This window comes from Mastigoproctus giganteus, chromosome 4, assembly GCF_048544385.1.
Source record: "Mastigoproctus giganteus isolate SK-2022 chromosome 4, ASM4854438v1, whole genome shotgun sequence".
NCBI lineage: Eukaryota > Metazoa > Arthropoda > Arachnida > Uropygi > Thelyphonidae > Mastigoproctus > Mastigoproctus giganteus.
In genome coordinates, this window is record NC_143578.1 from 93,385,083 (window position 1) to 93,407,684 (window position 22,602).

Below are 22,602 nucleotides of genomic sequence, written 5' to 3' on the forward strand. Positions count from 1 at the left end.
CAATGTCCGCATTTGATGACTTAATCAATACACAGATTCATCAACTTTATTTACAATGTACCTAGCATTAGTGTACAATGTTTACAATGTACCTAGCATTAGTGTACGTGTAAGCATACATGCACTTGTTCTTACTCTTAGTTAGCTTAATACAGTCGAGGCATTTACTTATTCTATGATGACCCACTGTAGGGCTTGAAATCCCTGACACCTTGCTTTCCAGGCTGTTGCATGTCTTCCAACAGAAGCATAGGCAGAGGTGAAAGTGATTCTTGCACTGCTTCCATTGGAAGCAGTGCAAGAATCACTTTAACCTTTGCCTGCAGCTCTAGTTAATCTATTAGTGTGTGTATCCCCCAAGCTAGTTTAGTTTAGTTTTCCAACCCACCATCATTTCCTCGATAGCATCAACAAATATTATTGCACCCCTTCTATTTAAGTGTATCCCACCCATGTAAAAGCAGTCTATCCTGTTAACAAGCACAGACTATGCTAAGAAAAATTCAACCCCATTAGCCTTGCACATTCTCTCCAGGACTGAATTGAATAACAAGGTTCTCAACGTGTCCTATCGTGTCTGGGCAGAATTGCAGACTTCCAAATTCAGTCCTAACCTGTGACTTTTCCCAACATTGCCCTGTACTTGTTAAATCCTCAGATCTCCTACTCTTAATGTCAATAGTGCCAACATGTACATCACCTTTTGTGCCTTTAAAAGATGATATCTGCTCTATAGTGGCATCTACTTTTACCCCCTGTCGGACATACTCTGGTCCTATTCAGTAATATATTTCCCATTTTCCCGACAACAGTGTTACCAACAATAACTACTTCCTGTGGGACCAGTGCATTCTTCCTTGGGGTGTGCGGCTGTGTTTTGCATGATGTATAAGTGTCAGCTTTGGCATTGGGTTGAGCAGCTGAGAGCTTGATCCCACACCCTCCATTTTAATTCCTTCGTGGGTATCGACCCTACTCTTCAAGCTCTCGTAAACATCCATCAGAACACTGAGTTGTCACCTAATTTCTTTCTGAAAGTGACATGAAGACTTGGCTGTATCATGTCCTGTTTCAGAAAGATTGCAAACATTGCTCAAGTGGCACATTTTGTTAGGCTGTGATTCGTAGGAGAATCATACGAATCATGGCCTAATTGCTGTGGCTCGGGGAAACTGAGGGAGAACCCCCTTCTGTTCTCACTGAACCACAGCATTCTCACTACTTTTAGCCCATTGCTTTGCTGCTCTAGCCTGTGACATGATTTCCATTTTAATTTAATTTAATATGACAGTACTACACTAAGCTAATATATTTTCCTTTTACAGGATTTAATTGGCATTATTTTAGCATTTTAACTTTACTTTTTATTTTTATTTATGTTTGAATTTTATTCCTTCCTTTTGGTCTCTGTCGGGTCGGCTATGATGTATATGTACAAAACGTATACATCATAACAGAAACAGAGACCCTACTTATTATGGTGGCTCCTACGGTTTTGGCTGCCGACCCTCTGATGAAGTAGTTAAAGTCCTAGGACCCACTGCATTAGGTACAATTTTTGTTATCATTATTATTTTTATGTTAATTTTAATTTCAGGTAATATGCTTTTACCTTGCCGGCATTCTCAATTTTTTCCATTGTAATTACACTTGACAGATCAGCACCCCCACCCAGTACACTGATAAAATACTTTTGTCTATATATATATATATATATATATATACCTAAATGTAATAATACCTATTATGCTATCAAGTTTACATTACATTATACCCATCAGTACTCAGTTTGACCAGGGTGCAGGGGAGGATTATTGTGTCTTTAGTTAAGGATGAATACGAGATTATCTAGGCAGGTATGGAAACCATAATGACTTTGTTAAGGACAGATTATTTTAATCCCAACATTATAGTAGCTAATCTAATTGGCTGCTGTGAGGTTGTCAGAGAAGAATAACTTTGACATCATTAACTTATTTCAGTAAAGCTTATTTTTTGATACAGTCCACTTGAGCAGTATTGCAAATTGGAGCAATGTGGTAATGACAGTCACTTTTGGCTTCTGGTAACTATTCCATGTTCTTATCTCTTTTTTTTTTTTTTTTTTTTTTGTGTTACTACAGCAAATCCTTTTTTTTTTTTGTTTAACCCTTACATGAATAACTTTCCCAATTTTTTTCTTATTTTGACTTGACCACTCTTCATTAAAGTAAAATGAGTGTTAAAATTGAAACCATAGTTTAAAGGAAAATAATAAAACTTTTAAAAAATGGGAACTTTTTTTTTTTTGAAGAAATAATATTCTCTTTGTCTATTTAGATATCATTTAATTTCATTTTATCAACTTCTGAATCTGAATTCAAATTCAGAAAAAGCCAGATTGGATGAAAGGTACAGTGTAAAGTGTGTTAGCTGTCTGGCGGTACCATGGGTTTCCCCATCTCTGAGTTTTGTACTCTGTTTGTATGACAGAACTCTGTGGAGGCCAGAGATTTAAAAAGTGTGTGGGAGAGTGGTTTGTTGTGCAGTGTTATGTTCTTTTGTTTCTCTGACCATTTAGCTGTTGGGCCCCTATTTGGAACCCACCATTGCCCACACTTTGGATGAAAGGTACAGTGTGCTCTTTCAATTTCCAAACTATTTGAGCCAATATCTATTAAAACTGTGTCTATTATTAGTTGAAAACACAGATAAAAGCTATCAATGCTTACTGGAAAACTGAATGAAAGATGATTCATGCATAATAGGACACATTATTTAAAATTCTTTTCAAAAATGTACATCTGTGTACAGGCATCCTTCATGTACATTGCTCCAATTTCCTTCTTTTTGCTTATACATCCATAACCAATTGTAATCAAACCTTCATATTTCCAAAAAATAAAAATCAGTGGTAGATAACTCATCTTATTGATGAGTTATCAGTTTAAAAATAACTTGATATATTAGTTTGAAGTTTTAAAGCATTTAGAGGAAATATATGAGATCTTTCAAACGAATGATCCAGTTCCTGAACAAAGTAGTAAATCGAGTAGAAGTTTGGCAAATTCTATAAAATGCTAGAGCAAGCTCCATGGGGGGGTGGGAACCAAAGGAACTGAATTCATACAATTTATACAATAACAGTTCCACTGAACTGTTATTGTATAAATTTTTCGCCATCACACAGATGAACAAATTCTTGTTTATAAGAAAATATAATTCTACAACTTGGATATTTTATTGAAAATAGAGATGCACCTATAAAAAATTGTGATAGTTGATCTTGTGACCATGTTTAATTTTGAAGTAGTAGAAAAGGTACCTGACATAGGGGTTATTTTCATAAGTTACATAAATTCTAAAAATAAACAAATAGTGGCCTAAAATGTCACATTCACACCTCAGAATGAAATGTAAATTGTATTTTTTGTCCACCATAACCTAGAGATATTACAGCACCTCAAGTTTTAAAGCCTATCCACATAATCAAAAACTTCAAATGAAAGTAAGCACATTACATTCTGTTTCATTGAATATTTTTGTATTGATCTAAATACTGTACTTTGAAGGGCTTGAGGAGGGTAAAAATGGTACAGTATTATGATATACCAGTAGCTGCTTAACATAAAGCAATGTCAAAAATATGGTCAAATTTTCTAATGATTGTGTTTATGGGAAAATGACCCTCAATATATATATCTTTTCATTTAATGTCCAGCCTCCATGGAACCAATTAAAAGACTTAAATCAAGGGATACCCACATGCCCTCCCTAGATAGAGTCCACATGAGAAAAAAATAGTTGAATGTGTTTTTTTGAAAGGGTTAAATACTTTTATTTATGGTGATAAAATGGGTTCTTCTTTCACCAGTATGTACAGATATGTAAAATTTTCAGTTTTGGGTTTTGTGTACAAATATGTACACTGAGAAGACAGAAATCACGAGATACCTACCTAGTAACAAATAGGACCACCTTTTCCCGGATAAGGGCAGTCACACAGCGAGGCATTGAGTCCACTCCCATCCATGCTTGCTGCACTGCTGTCCTTAATTCTGTCTCATTCCTGGGTGGAGGATCCAAAGCCTCGAACAGCCTTTTCCACAGCATCCCAAAGATGCTCCATGTTTGTGTCCGGCAAAAGGGGAGGCCATTCCATGATGGTTTAAATTTGTGGAATACTCTTCGAACCATGTTCTGGTCACACAGCTCCGTGGGGAGGTGCATTGTCCTGCTGGAAGAGTCCATTGCCCTGTGGGTGCACAATGAACATGAAGCGATGCAGATGGTCTGCAAGGATAGACATTCAACCTGGACTATTCAGAGATGTGTCTAGATGTACCAGAAGTCTCAATGTGTGCCAGTTGAACATGCCCAAGACCATTACTGACCGTCCACCTGCCCAAACAGGCAAGTGGACAGCTGTTGACACGACGGGTGCATAGCTCCGTGTAGTTTCTGCCAGATATTCACCCTCTCGGCCGCTCGAAATAACAGTACTCATTGGAGTAGGAGGCCCGTCTCCAATCATCCAAGGTCAATTGCCGATGTTTGTTTGCCCAGTTCAGGTGTAGAGTCCTGTGTTGTGGTGTTAGCAATGAGACTCTGGTGGGTTGGTGGCTCCCATAACCTATTGCAGCTAATGATCGCCTGATGGTCTTGGTGGAGACATTTGTGGCACCTCCTTCATTGAAGTCTGCAGTGATTTGTGCCACTGTCATTCTCTGGTTGGCTGAAACAATGTGAGACAGACGTTGATGGGCACGTTCATGCACCACCTTTCTCTGCCCACATCGCTGTCCACAATGAGGTGTTATTCCAGAAATGGCATATTACCGATACACTCTTGATACTGTCGAGCAGGGGTAGTGCAATTTCTGTACCATCTCTGCGATAGAGTGACCTCTATCATCCCTCTTTTAAAGTTGGTTAGCTCACAATGTTTATCCATACTGACATTGAATTACTGTCTATGTCAGCGTTTCCCAAACTGGGGTCCGCGGACCCAGGGTGTCTGTGAAACAGGCCCCCTGGAACTGGTTAAATTATTCATTCTATGTATGTATAGCAAATTGATGATAAATAAAGTTATTATTATATATTTAAGTAAAAATAAGAATAAAGTTGTTTTAAACATTAAACTGAATTTTCTTTTCAGAAAACCCAGTGTTCGCATGTATATATATATATATACACACACACACAGAAAACATATGCATATATATATAGGGGTCTGCAAACTTTTCTTTTAATTTTTGAACGGGTCCGTAAACTTTTTTTGATTTTTGAAAGGTTCCACAGATCTCAGTGGTTTGGGAATCATTGGTCTACGTGAATGCAGTGTACCTATATACCTGCCAAGTGATGGGTTCGTCCACTAGCGAGAGGGTTGACAGCATCGTGTTGCCCAGGAAAGGACATGGGATATCCCATGTCCTTTCGGTGTATATATGTGTTTTTTCACATGTGAGCTTTAACCACAGTTCTTAGGTATATATTTTTTTTTCAGGGCTGTTTTAAGTATGTTCAAACAATATGTCAGTTTTTATCTGTGTTCTCAAATAATTTAGATGCAGTTTATGAGATAGTAATATGAAAATTGGAGGAGAACTCATCTATCAGCCATTGTTTTGGAAATTTCTTGCACTTAATGTTGAGCAACCATGTCGAAATAAGAATACATTAATTTTTAAAAGCATTTGAATACTTTTTAAAATTCAAAAGAATATTTTAGAAAATTCAAAATTCTATGAAAATGCTTATTCACAAATTTCTTTAGATTTCAAGGTGTTTTCCACTGCAGAACCAGCTGCAGCAGAAACTCCTTGATCCCACAGATGTTTAACTCCTGGAAGGGTAAAGTGAACATTATAGAGTTTGCTTCCTCATTTATTATTAAGTTCCAGAGATGTTTAATTAAAAATAACAAAATACTTAAAGTTAACTAACTGCTAATTGATTTTGAATAGCCTAGATTGGTTCCACTTTTATAGTAAAATATACTGTAAAGGCATATTTCCTGTGCTGACTAGTTGCTTTTAATATGGTATTCTTTATTTCACACATGAACAAGAAATTATGATATCTTTCAAATTTTAATAAATATTTTGCAACTTATCATTTTTCTTGTTTTAGACTGATAGGTTGTGTTTGAACTGTCATCGTATGGAGCAGACTGAATGTGAATGTCCTTGTGAGTGTCCATTGGAAATGAATCTTTGTACAGGACTTGTTCTGGATGAAAATAGGTTTGTGATATACCAGAAGATATGTTTTCATTGAGCTTATATCTAAATTTTGCTTTATTGAAAGCATGTTTTTTTTTTTTTTTTTTTTAAAGAAAGGTAGTATAAAAAACAAAATCTGAATTTTATTAATTGTTAAATAAAAAATTTAATTTCAAAAGTATATTACATTTCCTCTCCAAGGTTGGCTTATGCAAAACTAGTATGTGTATGATTAGATTGAATCTGTAACCCTTCACCAGAAATGCATAGTCCTTTGTTAACTGTGCTTGTTATATCAAGATGTAAAACCTTCTGGCCCTCAGGGAGTATATCAGAGTATAAAAAAGAAACTTTTCATTGAATATTCAAATCTTGTTTCAGTTTGATGTATTTTATTTATTATTTTTTTTTTAACAAGAATGACATCAAAGTCAGCTTACAAAAAGAAAATATTTGCTTAGATGTTTTATTTATTTTACGTGACTCATATTGTGCAGTACGATTCATGAAAACACTTTTTATTTCTGAGCCATCATTGTTTCTGAAATAGATTTTAGACTATCCCCCCCCCCCTTGCCAAGTGACTTTGGTGTCATACTCTGTATGTTCCTTTAATAAAAGATATTGGCTTGTCTCCTTTAATTAGTAACCAGAGCACAGCCCTTGCATTTCTTTAACTTTACGGGGTACTGGTTAAAGCCTCGACCGGAAAAAACAAACCACCAATAAGAAATGTCTTTTAGAGGGAAACAGGCATGTCTGCCCCTGCTACTTTTTGATATAAACTATTCATTTTGATCACAAGGCATCTGATTTACTTTCATAGTCGAGTCTACAATAATTTCACTTAAAAACCATCGTCCAGTCTGTTATACCTATTGGTATAACAGATTGGCACATGACAGTGACATGCATATGTCACGACTAGGTACATTTTTATTTATTTATTGTACTAGGCAGTCCCAGCCAGCTTTCCTGGCATCCCCATCACTAATCACAACACTGTACAGATAATTACAGACTTACAGCACTAATTCCCACTCCATTACAAGATACTGAAGTTCTGGGCTTCATGTACCCACACCATTATAAGACATTGAAGGGCTGCAGTTCATATAAAATGAATTTGAAGCCCCTGCCACAAAAAGTAGCTAATGAGAAATTGCAGTCAGTGCATACAATTTCAATGTAATGTCCAGTCTCAGAAAACAGTCTTCTTAGTAAATGAAATATAATCTTGAAAGCTGGATTCCACACCCTGGAAGTATTCTCCAAAGTAAATTGCAGTCAGACCATGGAAGTATTCTCATCAGTAAATTGTAGTCAGAAGATGAACACAGATCTGTTGCGAGTGAGTCATCTTCATAAGCATTGAAATATGCTTAGTTAGAAGTTGAGTACGCCCAAACAGTGATGAAATGCACAACCTGAAGCACATACCCTTGTTGAGTAATCAGACTTGATTTAAAGAGTTGATAACCAAGCATCACTCCCTCACTCTCAAAACCATATTGTGGAAGACAGGAAAAATATTACAGATGTTTTTCAGTTCCTGAAGGAAATAAACTTCTATAACCAAATATAAAATCAAATATTATCACTACATTAAGCTATACACACTCCTTGATCCTTGGAAATTTATTTCCAGCAAAATACAAGCACGAACATAATTGCCATATAAAACCTTCAAGGCACATTTTAGCCACAGTAGCTCTTGCACCAAGAACTCATAAATCAATCAGTCAATCAACTAGACTTGAAAGACCACTCAGGGAAGCACCTGTCCTCGAATACTCTACCTTGAAAGAGCACTCAGTGATGAAATGTGGGCTAACTAGGGATGAACTGGCCTATTTATATTAGTCCTCTTGAATCATTAGTAATTGTCTAGCAGGTGCAAAGCTCGTGCCTGCAGTACCAGGAAATGCATTACGTGGCTGTTTGTCTGCATACAAAGCCGTGCAGTAATCTAAAGATCGCCAGATGAAGCAGCTCACCTTAAGACATCGTGTTGTAGGGACTGGTGAACCCTTGGAATTACAATTTCAATATGATTTAGCCAGTTGTATGAAACCTAATAGGTCAGTGGTTCCCAACCAGTGTGCCATGAGATTAGGAAAAATTCCATTGAGTTCGATGGCAATCACTTTTGGTGTTCCGCTAATATTCACTTTTTAAATTTAAGTGTGACTTGAGTGACAAAAGATTGAGAATCACTGTAATAGGTACACAACTTTGTATTTGATTTTATTTAAATTTTAAAAAATGCTGTGTTTTTCATATGCTCTACACACACCGCTGCTCTACACACACACACACGCGTGTGTGTGTAGAGCAGCAGTTCTCAAACTTTTTGGTCTCAGGATCCCTTTACACTCTAAAATTATTGAGGACCCCAAAGTATTATGAAAATAGTTTTGACCTCGGGCACCCCCAGGAGTCCTAGGACACTTTGAAAACTGCTGATATAGAGTACGGTAACATTAAGAAAATTTGTGTAAAAATATCTGTTCACTTTTTTCTGTCTCTGTTACATTCCATACTCTGCCAATGTGAGAACTCTTGAGAAAATTTTCATCTCATTTGTATAGCCAGCAGCAAAAAATCCTATTAAGGTGTGCAACAAAATGAGGAAACCCATTTTGTTGTGCACCCTAATTTTGAAGTTTTAAATTTGTTTTAATAATTACTAGGAAACAAGATGTTGAACTTTGATATAGACAGTTTTGAGTTTTAAATACAGTAAAGCCTCAGTTATATGGAATAATTAATGTCAGACCTCTTCCGGATAGCAAAATTTTCCGGATAATTGAATGTAAGGTAAAAGAAAAAGACTTTAAAAAGCATGAAAAAAATGAATTTATTTAATTAAAAAATAATAATAATAACTTATACATAAAAATTTGCACATTTACATATGTATGTATATTCAGTTAGGTAATTTACTGCAAATTTTATGCCCCTCGACGTGGGCACCTGTACGTGGTGAGGGGACCTCCCAATGATGTCCTGGTTTTCCAGATTATCATCACTGGGATCCAGTGCCCATACCCTGGTTCCAGGGTTACATCATTGGAATCCGGCGTGTGCAGCCATACGCCACAACCCGTGGCAGGGGCGGTATCAACTGCGTTCCAATAAGTCTCCCTCCCTTTGGTCCTGGGATGGGATCAAGGCTTATTCACACCAGCCTCCATAGTCTTCTGGCCTCTGGCCCACTGGGGGTTTCTCTGATAAGACTGTCTGTCGATAGAGAAAAAAATTATTGGAAATGTGGGTATGGTGCTCCTTAACCGAACTTGGCATCCCATTCGTGTATGCAGTACCTGCTAGTTCACGAGTGGGTGTCCCCTCGTAGGGCTCCGTGGTGGGTGAGGTACTTAGGGCATTGGAAATTTTTATCTTACTTATATGAGTAATATAAATCCTATTTCTTCTGGGGCCCCTACCTAATTGAGATGATACTACAGAAAACACCTCTGTAAAAAGAACCAGAACTGAGGATACACCACCATCAGTGACACCACTCTTCCTCATTCTCCATTCCACTGGAGAGCAGTCAGTTGGGAAGATGTCACCCTTCTTTATCCAGAAAGGATTAGAAGGGTTGGCTGGATCATCTAAATCTCTAAAATGACTGAGTTCTGGCGACCTTTTAGTCAAAGCTACAACTAAAAACAGGCGGAAAAAATCCTGAAAGCCACATCAATAGGGGGATACCTATCACCATAAACCCCCACAAAACTTTGAACTCTTCATGAGGTGTCATTTCAGAGTAGGACCTTCTTCGTGTCTCTGAAGAAGAGATCTGCTCTGAATTGAAAGAACAAGGACAGCTGTCAAAAGAATATCAATGCGAAAAGATGGGAATCACATCCCTACCCGAGTTCTTATCCTAACATTTAACAACCCCACGGCCTCCAAGTTCCGTCAAGGCAGGGTACTTGAACTGCCCAGTGAGGATTTATATTCCAAACCCACTGAGGTGTTTTAAATGCCAAAAATACAGCCACTCACAAACATCTTGTTGTGGTAGCCCTGCCTGTGCTCGATGTGGTGTGAAAGACCATGAGAGCAAGGAATGTTCAGCTTCCAAACCGATCTGTGTGAATTGCCAAGAAGAGCACCCTGCCTACTTCAGAGCATGCCAGCAATGGAAGGATGAAAAAGAGAACTAAAAACAGAGCTGAAGACAGTCAGTCCTCGTATAACTCGTGTTTACACTACACAAATTCAATCATACACGATTTATAAATAGGGGACCGATATCGTATATAACACGAACTGAATTTGCTTATGCACGATTTGCCTTTGCTTTTACAAGAAATGGCAGTTGAACGTGGAATCACCCCAACTGAACACAATACAATAGGAATGAAGAGAAGGTTCTGAAAATGTATTTGTTTTTCATATCAGTGACAATGAAAATTTTCATTTCATTTCACCATAAGAATATAAAAACCCACAATTCCAGCTATTGTATTACGGTGTTGTTTTTTCAATTGCTACACTTGTGCAGCTTTGTTTATGTGTGTTAAGCATGCCTCCTGATTTTGTAATTGTGCTTTATTCCCTAAAAATGAGTAAAATTCTTAAAAGGTGGGAAGAGGAAGCATTCTTGTGAAGACACCACAGATTCAGAGAGAAAAAGAAAAGCAATATCGATAGACATATTAGAGGCGGACTGGGTCAAAAATTCTTACCCGGGAAAATTTGTAGCGGCCTCATACTAGCGTTTATGGCCAAAATCACACCGGCCTCCATAGTCTTTTGGCCTCTGGCCCACTGGGGGTTTCTCTGATAAGACTGTCTGTCGATAGAGAAAAAAATATGAAATTGTGAAACACTTTGAGCGAAATGAATGAACGTGATATTACACGTGCTATGGCCTAAATGAAGCAATGCCGAGAAATTGAAAACAACCTTCATAACAGGAACAACTCAGTGTGTTTTTTTTTTTTTTTTTTTTTTTTTGTTTTGGCTGATGTTATATAAGCTTGCTACCTTGCATCATGTGCCTTTGCTAATGCTAAAAATCCATTACATCAAGACACAAAGAATTGGAAGAGATGGAACGGCTGTCATCTGTTTGGATACAAATTCAAACAAAAAATAAGTTTGCTTATGATAGAAGCAAAAGCATTAGCAATATTTTATTACATAATAGTCGTAATAAAATACGTACGTATTTTATTACGATTATTTATTTGTGTTTGGTAATGTTTTGGTTACAAATGTGTGTTCAATGTTGGGTGGTCGGCACCTAACCCTATTTTTCCCATAGGGCCTGTTGTTTATACAGTAAACCCCCGATATTTGCGATATCTGTATTTACAGTCGTTGATTTAATATAAAATGAAATCTAAAAAAATGTGAATTTTAAAGTGAACATTTTCTGCCATAAAAAAACATGGGCGTGGCTAAAATTATCTTTCCCGGTCAAAACAGCGCTCAGTGGGTGGGGGGAGAGGGGTGACAAAATTGCAAGCGTGGATGTTTCTCGCTAATCCTTGTTCAGTATGTACTATGCGCTTGTCAGGGAGGTTTCGTCGTTTGCTTTTAATTTATATGCTTATAAATTGAATAAATTTATCAATTTATAAATTGATATGCTTACAAAAGTGATAAATCTACTGTTTTGCAGTGTAAAACAGACTTTTTCGAGTGTGTTAACGGAAGAAAGTGACTTTGTTGTGGACAAGTTCTTTCTAACCCGTACAAAAATACGAATAACAAGGGAAATGTGAAAATATCAAAGGTGATGACATTAGCGAATAAAATTGAGTTATTAGACAATTTCTAATGGTGAAAGTCTCCTCAGTGGCAAAACATTATAAAATCAATGAGTCAAGGCTATGATCAATCAAAAAATCGGAAGAAAAAATCCGCCTAGTGTCCGTGAAAACATGCTAATTGCTTCAAAAATTTGCTGTGTAACTCGTGATGTTAAATTGGAAAAAGCTTTATATCTGTGGATAGAAGACCGGACTCAAAATAAAATTCCGTTAAGTTCACTCATCATTCGTGAAATGGCAAAACTCCTTTATCAACACTTTAGCGAAACTGGTGATAGCACTGGCGGGATAAGTTTTTTAGCTAGCAAAGGCGCTGGATTGAAAGGTTTGTTTGAAATTTCTAATGAATATTACATTTAATATTAAATTGTTTCTTATTTTCATTTCGATTCCATATGCTTGCATTTCACTATGTACTGTCTATGTACATAGTCATATTATGAAGGTACATATAATACATACATAGACAAAATTTTAGACTAGTTTTTCTTATATATTTCATACTTTGGAACGGAACCCCTTTATTACTATGGGAGGCATAACTCAGTATTCGTGGCATTTCTCAGGAGCGTAACCCCTGCGAATAGTGGGGGTTTACTGTATTGCACGAGGGTTTCTAGGAACGCGACTATCATGCTATACGGGGACTGACTGTATCTCCTACCCAGAGGCTAGAAAACTCATACAACCAATAAATAGCGGGAAGCTGTCATATGCTCAGAAGATTTCTGCGAAGTGCACTATCGGTACACAAACTGAGATGACTATACCACCAAGAGAGTCATTCACACCGATTGCACACTATTTATTGAGTTCACAAACGCCCACAAAAAAAAACACAATCAGCTGCCACTCCTATATCCGTACCTCCTAGTGCTCCACCATTATCAAAACCAAGTGATAAAGAAGAGCCACCAGTAATAACAGAAACAATGGATGTAGAGGACAAGGAGGTACCGGACAAATCAGTCTTGGAATTCTTTGCAGAGGAAGAAATGGACACGGGACAGCATTCATACTTCCCTAAAAAAAGATAAATCCAAGACTGACAAAAGTAAGCCCTCAGCACCTTGGAAGCCGCCTGATGGACCCACCAAGCCAAAATAATGGCTAAATCCTACAATGGAATTGTAGTGGATTCCGGCGAAATACTGATGACATCAAGGTCCTCCTGCAAAAGTTTGCTTTTGCTTGCAGGCGACTTATCTAAAGGCAAATGATGATCCCACCATGCATAACGTCACAATTTTTCGTAAGGATTGAATTGCGAATGGACCTGCTCATGGAGGAATGGCTGTCCTTGTGGGCAACCAGACTCCAGTTCAACCCTTGCTAATTACAACCAGCATAGAGGCTGTTGCAATTCGCCTTACAGTGGGATTTTTATTAACCTTCTGCTCTATTTATTTGCCACTTGGGACTGACATCTCCCAGGAAGACCTTAATGATCTTGTAACGCAGTTGCCTTCCCCTTTCTTACTTCTCGGGGATTTTAATGGACATAACATCTGTGGGGTAGTGCTAGCAACAATGGAAGGGGACGAGTCATAGAGCATGTGCTCAATGACCTTTCCCTTCGAAATGTGGGAACAAACACCTTCTTCCACGTGCCTACCTGTACGTTTTCCGCCATTGATCTCTCTATCTGCTCCCCTTCTCTACTCCCTTCACTCACCTGAGAAGTGGAGCAGAACCCATATGGAAGTGATCACTTCCCTGTGATAACCTCGTTACAAAGTGGGAGACCGTATCTTCCTTTCAGGTTACCATTGTGGAAGACTGATCAGGCTGACTGGACTGCCTTCGAACATCAGGAAAATTTTGACCTCAGTGCCATCAGTCAGGAGCCCATCAATGGTGCAGTCACGTACATCACAGAAAATATTTTCCTAGCAGCTGCGAATGCCTTTCCAAAAACATCTGCCCTGTTTCCACAATTTCCCAAACCATGGTGGAATTCACAATGCACAGCAGCAAAAAAAGGTTCAAAACAAAGCCTGGGGGATATTCCGACAATATCCTACCACGACCAACCTTATAGCCTTTAAACACACATGAGCCAAAGTATCTGCCATCAGAGTCAAAAGGAATCGTGGATCCGTTTTACTTCATCAGTTACTCAGTCCACTAGTACTAAGTTGGTCTGGGATAAAATCTGGAATATGATGGGAAAATATACATCCCACGCATCTTCAATCCTAGATTATAATGGATGCACTATTGCAGATCCAACTGCAATAGCCAATTTTTTTGGGGAAACATTCTCTAACATCTCTGCGACATCTTTGTATTCCCCAGAGTTCCTGGTCCTGAAACATAAAATCAAAAAACAGGCACTTAATTTTAAGTCTAAGAGCCTTTATCCCTACAATGGGCCATTCACTATACAGGAACTGAAAAGCGCTCTCATTCTTTCCAAGGAAAGTGCTGTTGGACCAGATGGCATCCATCATGAAATGATTAAGCATCTTTCACCAAAATCTATGGATCACCTGCTCATTCTATATAACAGAATATTTATTGAAGGGCAGTTTCCGGATTCCTGGTGCAAGGCAATCATTCTTGCCTTTGCTAAGACAGGAAAGGATCCTAAAGTCACTACTAATTATTGTCCTATTGCTCTGACTAGCTATCTGTGCAAAATCCTAGAGAGAATGGTTAATTTTCGTTTAATATGGTATTTAGAATCAAATGACTTTCTCTCCAACATCCATTGCAGCTTCCGAAGGAACCGGTCTACTCTGGACCATCTTATTAGATTAGAAACATCCATCCAGGAAGCTTTCCTAAAACACGAACATTTGGTGTCTGTATTCTTTGACAAGGAGAAAGCGTATGACACAACTTGGAGATTTGGCATCTTAAAAGATTTGCATAGCCTTGGTCTTAGAAGGCATCTCCCCATTTTTATTAAAAGCTTTTTAGCCAATCGATCTTTCCAAGCTCATGTGGGATCCTCACTCTCTCGTCCCTTCTACCAAGAGGAGGAAGGAAGTACCACAAGGATCAGTATTAAGTGTCACTTTTCGCCATCAAAGTAAATTCCATCGCAGAACAACTTCCTCCAACTGTAAACAGTGCCCTCTATGTTGATGACTTTAGCACATTTTGTCAGTCATGCAAACACATGAGGGTTATTGAAAGACAACTGCAAAAAGCCGTTGATCGCCTAAATTCCTAGGCACTGTCTAATGGATTCATGTTCTTGCCGCAGAAGACCGTTTGCGTATACTTTTGTCGTAAGCGTAATCTTCATCCTGAAGATTATGCTTACCACACAGAATTCTTGGACTCATATTTGATAAAAAGCTGACCTTTCTGGATCACATCCGTCAACTCTGTACAAAGTGCACAAGAGGCTTGAATATTCTCCGCTCTCTCTCTCTCCTCTACATTTTGGGGTGCGGACGATCCAGACTAGATTACGGGTTCCTGGTATACAATTCGGCTAGAGACAGTGTACTTCGATGGCTGGATCCTGTCCATCATCAGGCTCTCCGTATTGCTATTGGAACATATCGAACATCTCCTGTCCAGAGCTTATACGTCGAAGCAAGCGAACCACCGTTATTGCTTCGACGTAAGCAGTTGTCTCTAAAGTATGCTTTAAAGCTGAAATCCTTGCCAGACCATCCTATGTGGCCATTCGTTTTTGAGCCACGATGGGAAAATTTGTACAACAACCGTAAGACTGCCAGTTGTCCTTTTGGTATTCCTCTCAAAGAACTTAAAATCAAGGTAGACATGGTTGCCCAAACATCAAAGCAACCCCTTCCACCCTGGCATGCTCATGCTCCAGCATGTGACTTGTCCCTTAAAAATTGGGGAAAGTCAGACACTCCATCTGTCTACCTGCAGCTTTATTCAGCACACCAAGCTGAACATTGACTTCGTGCTAGTTTACACAGATGGCTTGAAGTCAGAATCATACGTAGGATCTGCTGCTGTCTTTACAGACACCACTACATTGGAGCAGATTCTCTCTGAATGCAGCATATTTACTGCAGAGCTGCATTGCCGTAGAGTTAGTCTTGGATCACATTAGTAAATGCCAATACCAACGGTTCATTTTATATTCTGCCTGTTACAGGCGGAATATAAAATGAACTGTCTATTCAGTTCCTGTTACAGGCGGAATATAAAAATAAAATGTCTCAGCCTGTTACAGGCTTTAATAACTGTGAGATATAATCCTCATCCAGTTCTGTCTTGCATTCAGCAGAAGATTCAATCTCTCCATGAACGTGAATATGATATCCGCTCTGCTGGATTCCCAGCCACATTGGGATTAGGGGAAATGATTTGGCTGACACCACAGCCAAATCAACAATTCCCAATAATAATCGCTGCCTGTCAGTCCCCTATACAGACTACAGGCAAATAGTACACCAAAAGATATACTCCCAATGGCAGGATTCATGGAATAGACAGACTACGAACAAATTATATCATATAAAGCCTGTAATTGAACTGTGTCAGTCTAATCTGCGCAGCAGTCGTAAGGAGGAAGGTGTTCCTGCCCAGACCCGCGTAGGACATTGACACATTTGTGTTTGCTGAGGGCTGATGATCCTCCTATGTGTGAGTCCTGTGACACAATTTTATCAATTAGACATATTTTCATTGACTGTCCAGATTTTAGCAATATACATTTTACCGTTTTTAAACCATCTGACTGAGCCGTATACACTCAGTAAGTTTTTATCCGACAATGACCATGTGTCTGCTGTTTTTAACTTTTTACACCATATTAATTTCTATAAATGTATATAAAATCCTGAAATATATATTTTTTTAATGCATATACTGCTTTTTGCCATTATATGATTTGGGATGTGGTAACCTTTTTTCAAAAGTTACCAGAATTTATTTATCTATCTATTTTTAATCTGATGTAATTATCTCCTGGCACATAATAGCCTTAGATGCTAATGTGCCAATAAAATCATAATCTAATCTAAATCTGTTGGATACCAGGTCATGTATGCATCAAAGGAAATGAACATGCAGATCAAGCCGCTAAACATTTGACCACTGCATGCTCTCCTAACTACCAAGTGCCGTATATAGACTACAAATCAGTTATAAAAAACATCTGTGGAGAACAATGGTTGCAGATCTGGCAGGCTCAGGGTCGTAATAAGCTGCTGCAATTCAAACGGGAACCTCAGTCGTGGGCATCAAGCATGAGATCAAATAAGTAAGAGGAGGTGATTCTGACTAGGATCCGTATTGGGCACACGCATCTAACCCATATTTATCTGCTCATGGGGGAAGATCTACCTATTTGTACATATTGTCAGACTCCACTTATGGTGAAGCATATCCTGCTAAATTGTAACCATTACATTAATGCTCGAAACACAATTTTTGCGTCGCTTTCACACCTGCAAGAACCTTTAACATTATCTCATCTGATTGGAGACAATGCAAATCTACTGAGTTTTTTGCATTCTTGAAGCAGACACTATTATTAAACGGATTTTAAACATTTCAACTGCAGTAGGAAATAGAATCAGGCACAATATGGCCTTAGCAGCCCTTGTGCCATTAAACAACAAACCAACAACAACAGCAGCATTTTTCACTGTCGAGCTGCATGCAATTGAAATAGCATTGGATCACATACAAACACGGCACCACCAAAAATGCATTATATATACTGATTATCTCAGTTCATTGCAGGCTTTGTCGTCGATGAGGTGCAATCCACATCCAGTCCTGTTCCTGATACAGCAGAGGATACATTTCATTTGTGAATTAGAATTTGATATTCTCTTTTGCTGGATCGCCACCTGTATTGGGATCAATGGAAATGATTTGGCAGACTCCGCAGCCAAATCACTGATCCGTTCTAACTGTTGTCTGTAGTCCCCTACACAGACTACAGGCAAGTAATGCAAAAGAAACTGGTTTCCAAACGGCAACACTCTTGGCATGGACAGGCTGAAAATAAGTTATATGAGATTAATCCTGTATTCGCTCTTTGGCCATCTAGTCTGCACAGGGACTGCAAAGAGGAAGGTGTTTTAGCTGTGCTCCGCATAGGACAGTCATCTGTCACATGCTTTTCTGCTGAGGGCTGATGACTGTCCTATGTGTGAGCATTGTGAAGCTATTTTAACGTTGAAATATATCGTTATTGGCTGTCCAAGATTTTTAAAAGCACGGCGTTTGTTTTAGCGCTTTTAACCATCTGACTGAGTCTTATACACGCATTCAGATTTAACTGACAAAGACGATATGTCTGCAATTTTAACTTTTTCAAAATTATAAATCTTAATACACATATGAATGTTTTTATTAGGCGCCAGTGTATTTATTTTTTACCTGATTTTATCTTGGTCCAAATTAGCTTGTTTTTAGCTATTTATAAATATTGATTTAGCAACGTATTTTAACTTATATTTTATCATTGGACTTGGTGCATTATAGCCTTAGCTGCTCAGGCGGCAAAAAAAACCTGAAACTGAAGCAAATTTTATGTGGACAAAAATTTTAAATAATTTTTTAAAATGTTTGACTTTTTTTGTTTTATTTGTTGTGACCTTTTTTTTTTTTTTTTTTTCTTTCCCCTCTGCTAAATCTCTCAAGTTCCTTAATAATATCAATTTGATTGTATAGTTTTCTTTCCATTTCAGTGCTGTTTCTTTTCGTTGATCATTGAAAGTAATAAATCGTACAGTTTCAGGTCGACATTATTCTTACCAAATCTGGAACCAAACTAAACATAATATGAAATGAAAAGAACAAAATGTGTCGTGGAAAATTGGGTTCATGGAAGCAAATGACTAAACTCTATCACTCATGGTTTCTGAGAAAACCCATTAGTCCTAATCTAACACTTCATGAGATATAAGAGAAATAATTACAGATAGAAATACTCTCGTAGCATGATAAACATATGTCTCAAATGCTATCATTAATAAAAAGAAGAAAAATCAGCCTTTCATTCAAATTATTCAGGATAACTGACATTCTACTGTATCTGTACCAGTAAAATTAAATATATTTAGTAAGAAATGCTTAATTTTCTCATGTTCTAGTTTCCCCTTTAAATTTCACATGACTAGCCAATAGTAATAATTTTTTTTTGTTTCTTTGTCAATGTTTGTTTAATATTATACTGGAAAATTGGGAAAAAAATCAACATAATCTTATATATTCGTTTTTGAGATCTTTCTTTGGAGGAGGAGGGGCGTTATGTAAACAGATCATTTTCGAAGTGTGTTCAAGTTATAAGGTCTCCAGATTTATTTCTCATAAAGTACACATGATAGAGAGTTTGACATTTACCTCGCTTTTCAACCCAGTCTCCTAGAAGCTGCACATATTTTTAACACCTGTTCTTCCAAGCTGTGAAGTTTGCTGCAAAGCTTTCTTTGGTAGTAAGTTTGGCTCACTGGTAAATGGCAGAAGCCACTGCTTATTGGCTAGGAAATCTGCCACAAAGAGCATCCTTCATCGTTGGAAACAACCAAAAGTCACTGGGTGCAAGATCAGGTGAGTATGGAGGATGTGGAATAACCTTAATGTTGTTTTCTTTAAAAAAATTTTTTGTACATTTCCAGGTCGATGGGGTGAAGTGTTGTCCAGATGGAAATGAATATGATTCAGTCTGTGTAGATGATTTTTCTGAAGTGCTGGGCAGAACCTTTTCATCAGAACTGCTTCATAATAGTTTCTTATCATCGTAGTGCCCTTAGTTACACAATGTGTAAGGGTTATTCTATCAATATCCCAGAAAACAGGAACCATAATTTTCTCTGCACATACAGCAACATGGAACAGTTTTGGGTGATGGTGAATCAGTGTGCTTCCATTGGGCAGACTGACATTTCATTTGTGGATTGAAGAGTGGAATCCATCTCTCATACATTGTTGACAATCAAGGTAAAGAAAGATCCATTCAACAACTTTACCTACTGTTGATCTTTTGTCAACCACAATCATTTCCTCGACCTGGCAGATGCTGGTCTCGGAGCAAATGGTTTGATCTCTTGGTTCGCATGCTTCATTATCGCAAAACTCCTCTCTTTCACGATACTTACGTACGCAGCTGTGAACATTTTTCATAATCATAAGGCCTATGGGAGACACCTCTGACATTTCCTGATGAATTTCAATTGGACTTTTCGCGGTGAGATGCAAAAATCGGATAAAATTTGGAGACCTTAACTTGAACACACCTCATAAAAAAATTTCATCAGTAAATAAGTCAGATGTTAATTTTACTTTTAGGAAAATTAACATCTGAGTATATACAAAAAATAACAAATTGAGCACATTTAAAAAAAAAAAAAAATTAATATGTTGATCCTTGTTAACTAGTTCCTTGAAATAAATGGAGCAGACTATAATGCGAGAATGATATATGCTTCTCTTCTAAAAAAAAAAAAAAAAAAAAAAAAACAGATTAATTTAATTTATTTGCATTAAAGGAATCCTAGCTGTCCATATTTCCCAGAAGATTCTCATTTACCTATAGTGGAGGCTTCATTAATGGAGTCATTGGAGCCATGCTTCGAAAGCCGTTGTCATTCCCGAGCTACAGAAAGGTTTTGTTTTTTATATCAGTATTATAGATTTTCAGTTATTATGATAATTATACAGGGTGTTCGTTTTAAACGTAAACCAAAAAATGATCAGAAAAGTATAATTTATTATCAGAATAATTAAGAAATAATATTTTATAAACAATTCTGAAGTGTCCTCTGCTGTTAGCAATTTAAATCCACAATTTTTAGTGTGGATTTATAAATTGTGATCATCAGTGAAATAAATTTTATCAAAAATTTCAATACTTTCCCAGTGAATTAAACTTTTAAACTAGTGGTTGTACTGTAATCTTTTAACATTATCTTGAAATTGAAACTCATGCATACAGTGGATTTGGTATAGAAAACGTTTTAGGTGTTTACTTACAGTGAAATGAGCAGCTGGACCAATTGATCTCCACCCTTTTAAATGCTGATTTTCAATAGAGATTTGTTTGGAAATTACAAAATTGTTTGTCTAGTGTTATCTGAAATCTTTTTTGTAAGAAGACTCCTTCTTTCACATTCCTTATATCAAACTGATCTACACTTATGAAACTTCTTTGTTATTTTGCAAATTGCAACTTTGTGTGAACAATTACTGTTAGGGACTTTTTCAACAGTTTTTGTTGACATTCACTGCAAAACTTCATTTCCAGATAAAATTCCACTAAAAAAAAAGGTGAATGATCCACAACATGATGTTTATTCGGCAGCACCAACATGCACAACTTCGAACAAGGATTGAGACAAACTGAACACTTGAAATGCAAAGCTCTCACATCCTCCAGTTAAATGACATTCTCTACTAGTGCTCACACAATTACACCAATGATCGTTACTTGATGGCATTATACTTAATATATATAACATTAGTATTAGTAGTGGCAAATGATGCAAGAAAGCAGCATCAGCCAACAAAAAAAAAATAAAAAACTTTCCATATTACCCTCCATTAGTTTGTCTAGTTCTTCCTTGAATTTATTTAAGCTGTCCTCTTCCACAGCAAAAAAGGGAAGTTTGTTCCAGCAATCAACCACCGCTCGCTACAGGAAAACCTCAGTTTTAATTTATGTCCCTCATGTACTCTGAGCAAGAGGAAGAATCCCATCAACATTGAGTTTGCTAAATCCATTCAAAACCTTAAACACCTCATTCTGGTCACTTGGCAGGTGTCTACTCTCCAGGTTCTGCAATCTGAAGCCTTTCTTGGTAACAGTGTGCTCACCCCCCCAATATCGTTGTCTTTCCAGCAGCTCTACATCCTTCCTAAAATGAGGCCTCCAGACCTGTATCTGGGATAATAAAATGGGATAATCACTCCTTATTCCTGTTTGACAAAACCCCATGAGCTATCCTGGCAGCTTATCTGCACTGCTAAGAAAACTTCATATCTCACTGCACAATTACCTCCAGGTCACTTTCATTTTCCACTACCCTGGGTACCACACAGTCAGTACAATACTCTATGGTTATTGCTACCCATACGCAGTAATTTGCTTCTAAGCCCATCAGCCTGATTTTTCTAGATCCTGTTGCAGTGGCATACTGTCATTATTGTCATTAAACACCCTGCCAGATTATGTATAATCTGCAGACTTGGACGTTAAGCATGATATACCTTCATCGATATAATTAATAAATATACACTGTGCTGCCACTTTATTAGGTACACCCCTTCTGTGCACATAAATTGCTTGTCCCATAATGTTGCAAGTCACATGACCACAGTTGTGGATATAAATGCAGCAGAACAACCTTTCTAGTATCAGTTAAGCGTACAAACCGTAGCAAGAATGGGGGAAAGGAGTGATCTAACAGACTTCGAACATGGCATGGTAGTAGGTGCAAGACGTGCTGGACAAAGCATCTCTGAAACGGCAGCACCTCTGTAGCCAGGTGGGCAGGAGCAGCAGTGCATAGCACACGCTTCTTGATTAGACTGGAGTTCGAGCCCATGACCACCAAATACGGAGGATGTGGAAAGGTCAGGGAATGACCACCGCATATCCCCGGAGCAATATGGCCTTAGTTGCTAATGCTCCTAAAAACCAAACAACA

General features: G+C 37.7%; 1 protein-coding gene across 3 annotated transcripts in view; it reads left to right on the forward strand.

The window, feature by feature from the left end:
* The window catches only part of LOC150086917 (VWFA and cache domain-containing protein 1), a 464,860-nt gene that overhangs the window by 390,397 nt on the left and 51,861 nt on the right, over positions 1–22,602 (forward strand). For all 3 annotated transcript variants that reach the window (XM_090372820.1, XM_090372822.1, XM_090372821.1), the window contains 2 exons: positions 6,118–6,230; positions 20,446–20,562. In XM_090372820.1, the coding sequence (XP_090228946.1) occupies positions 6,118–6,230; positions 20,446–20,562 (230 nt within the window). The remainder of the gene's footprint in view (positions 1–6,117; positions 6,231–20,445; positions 20,563–22,602) is intronic.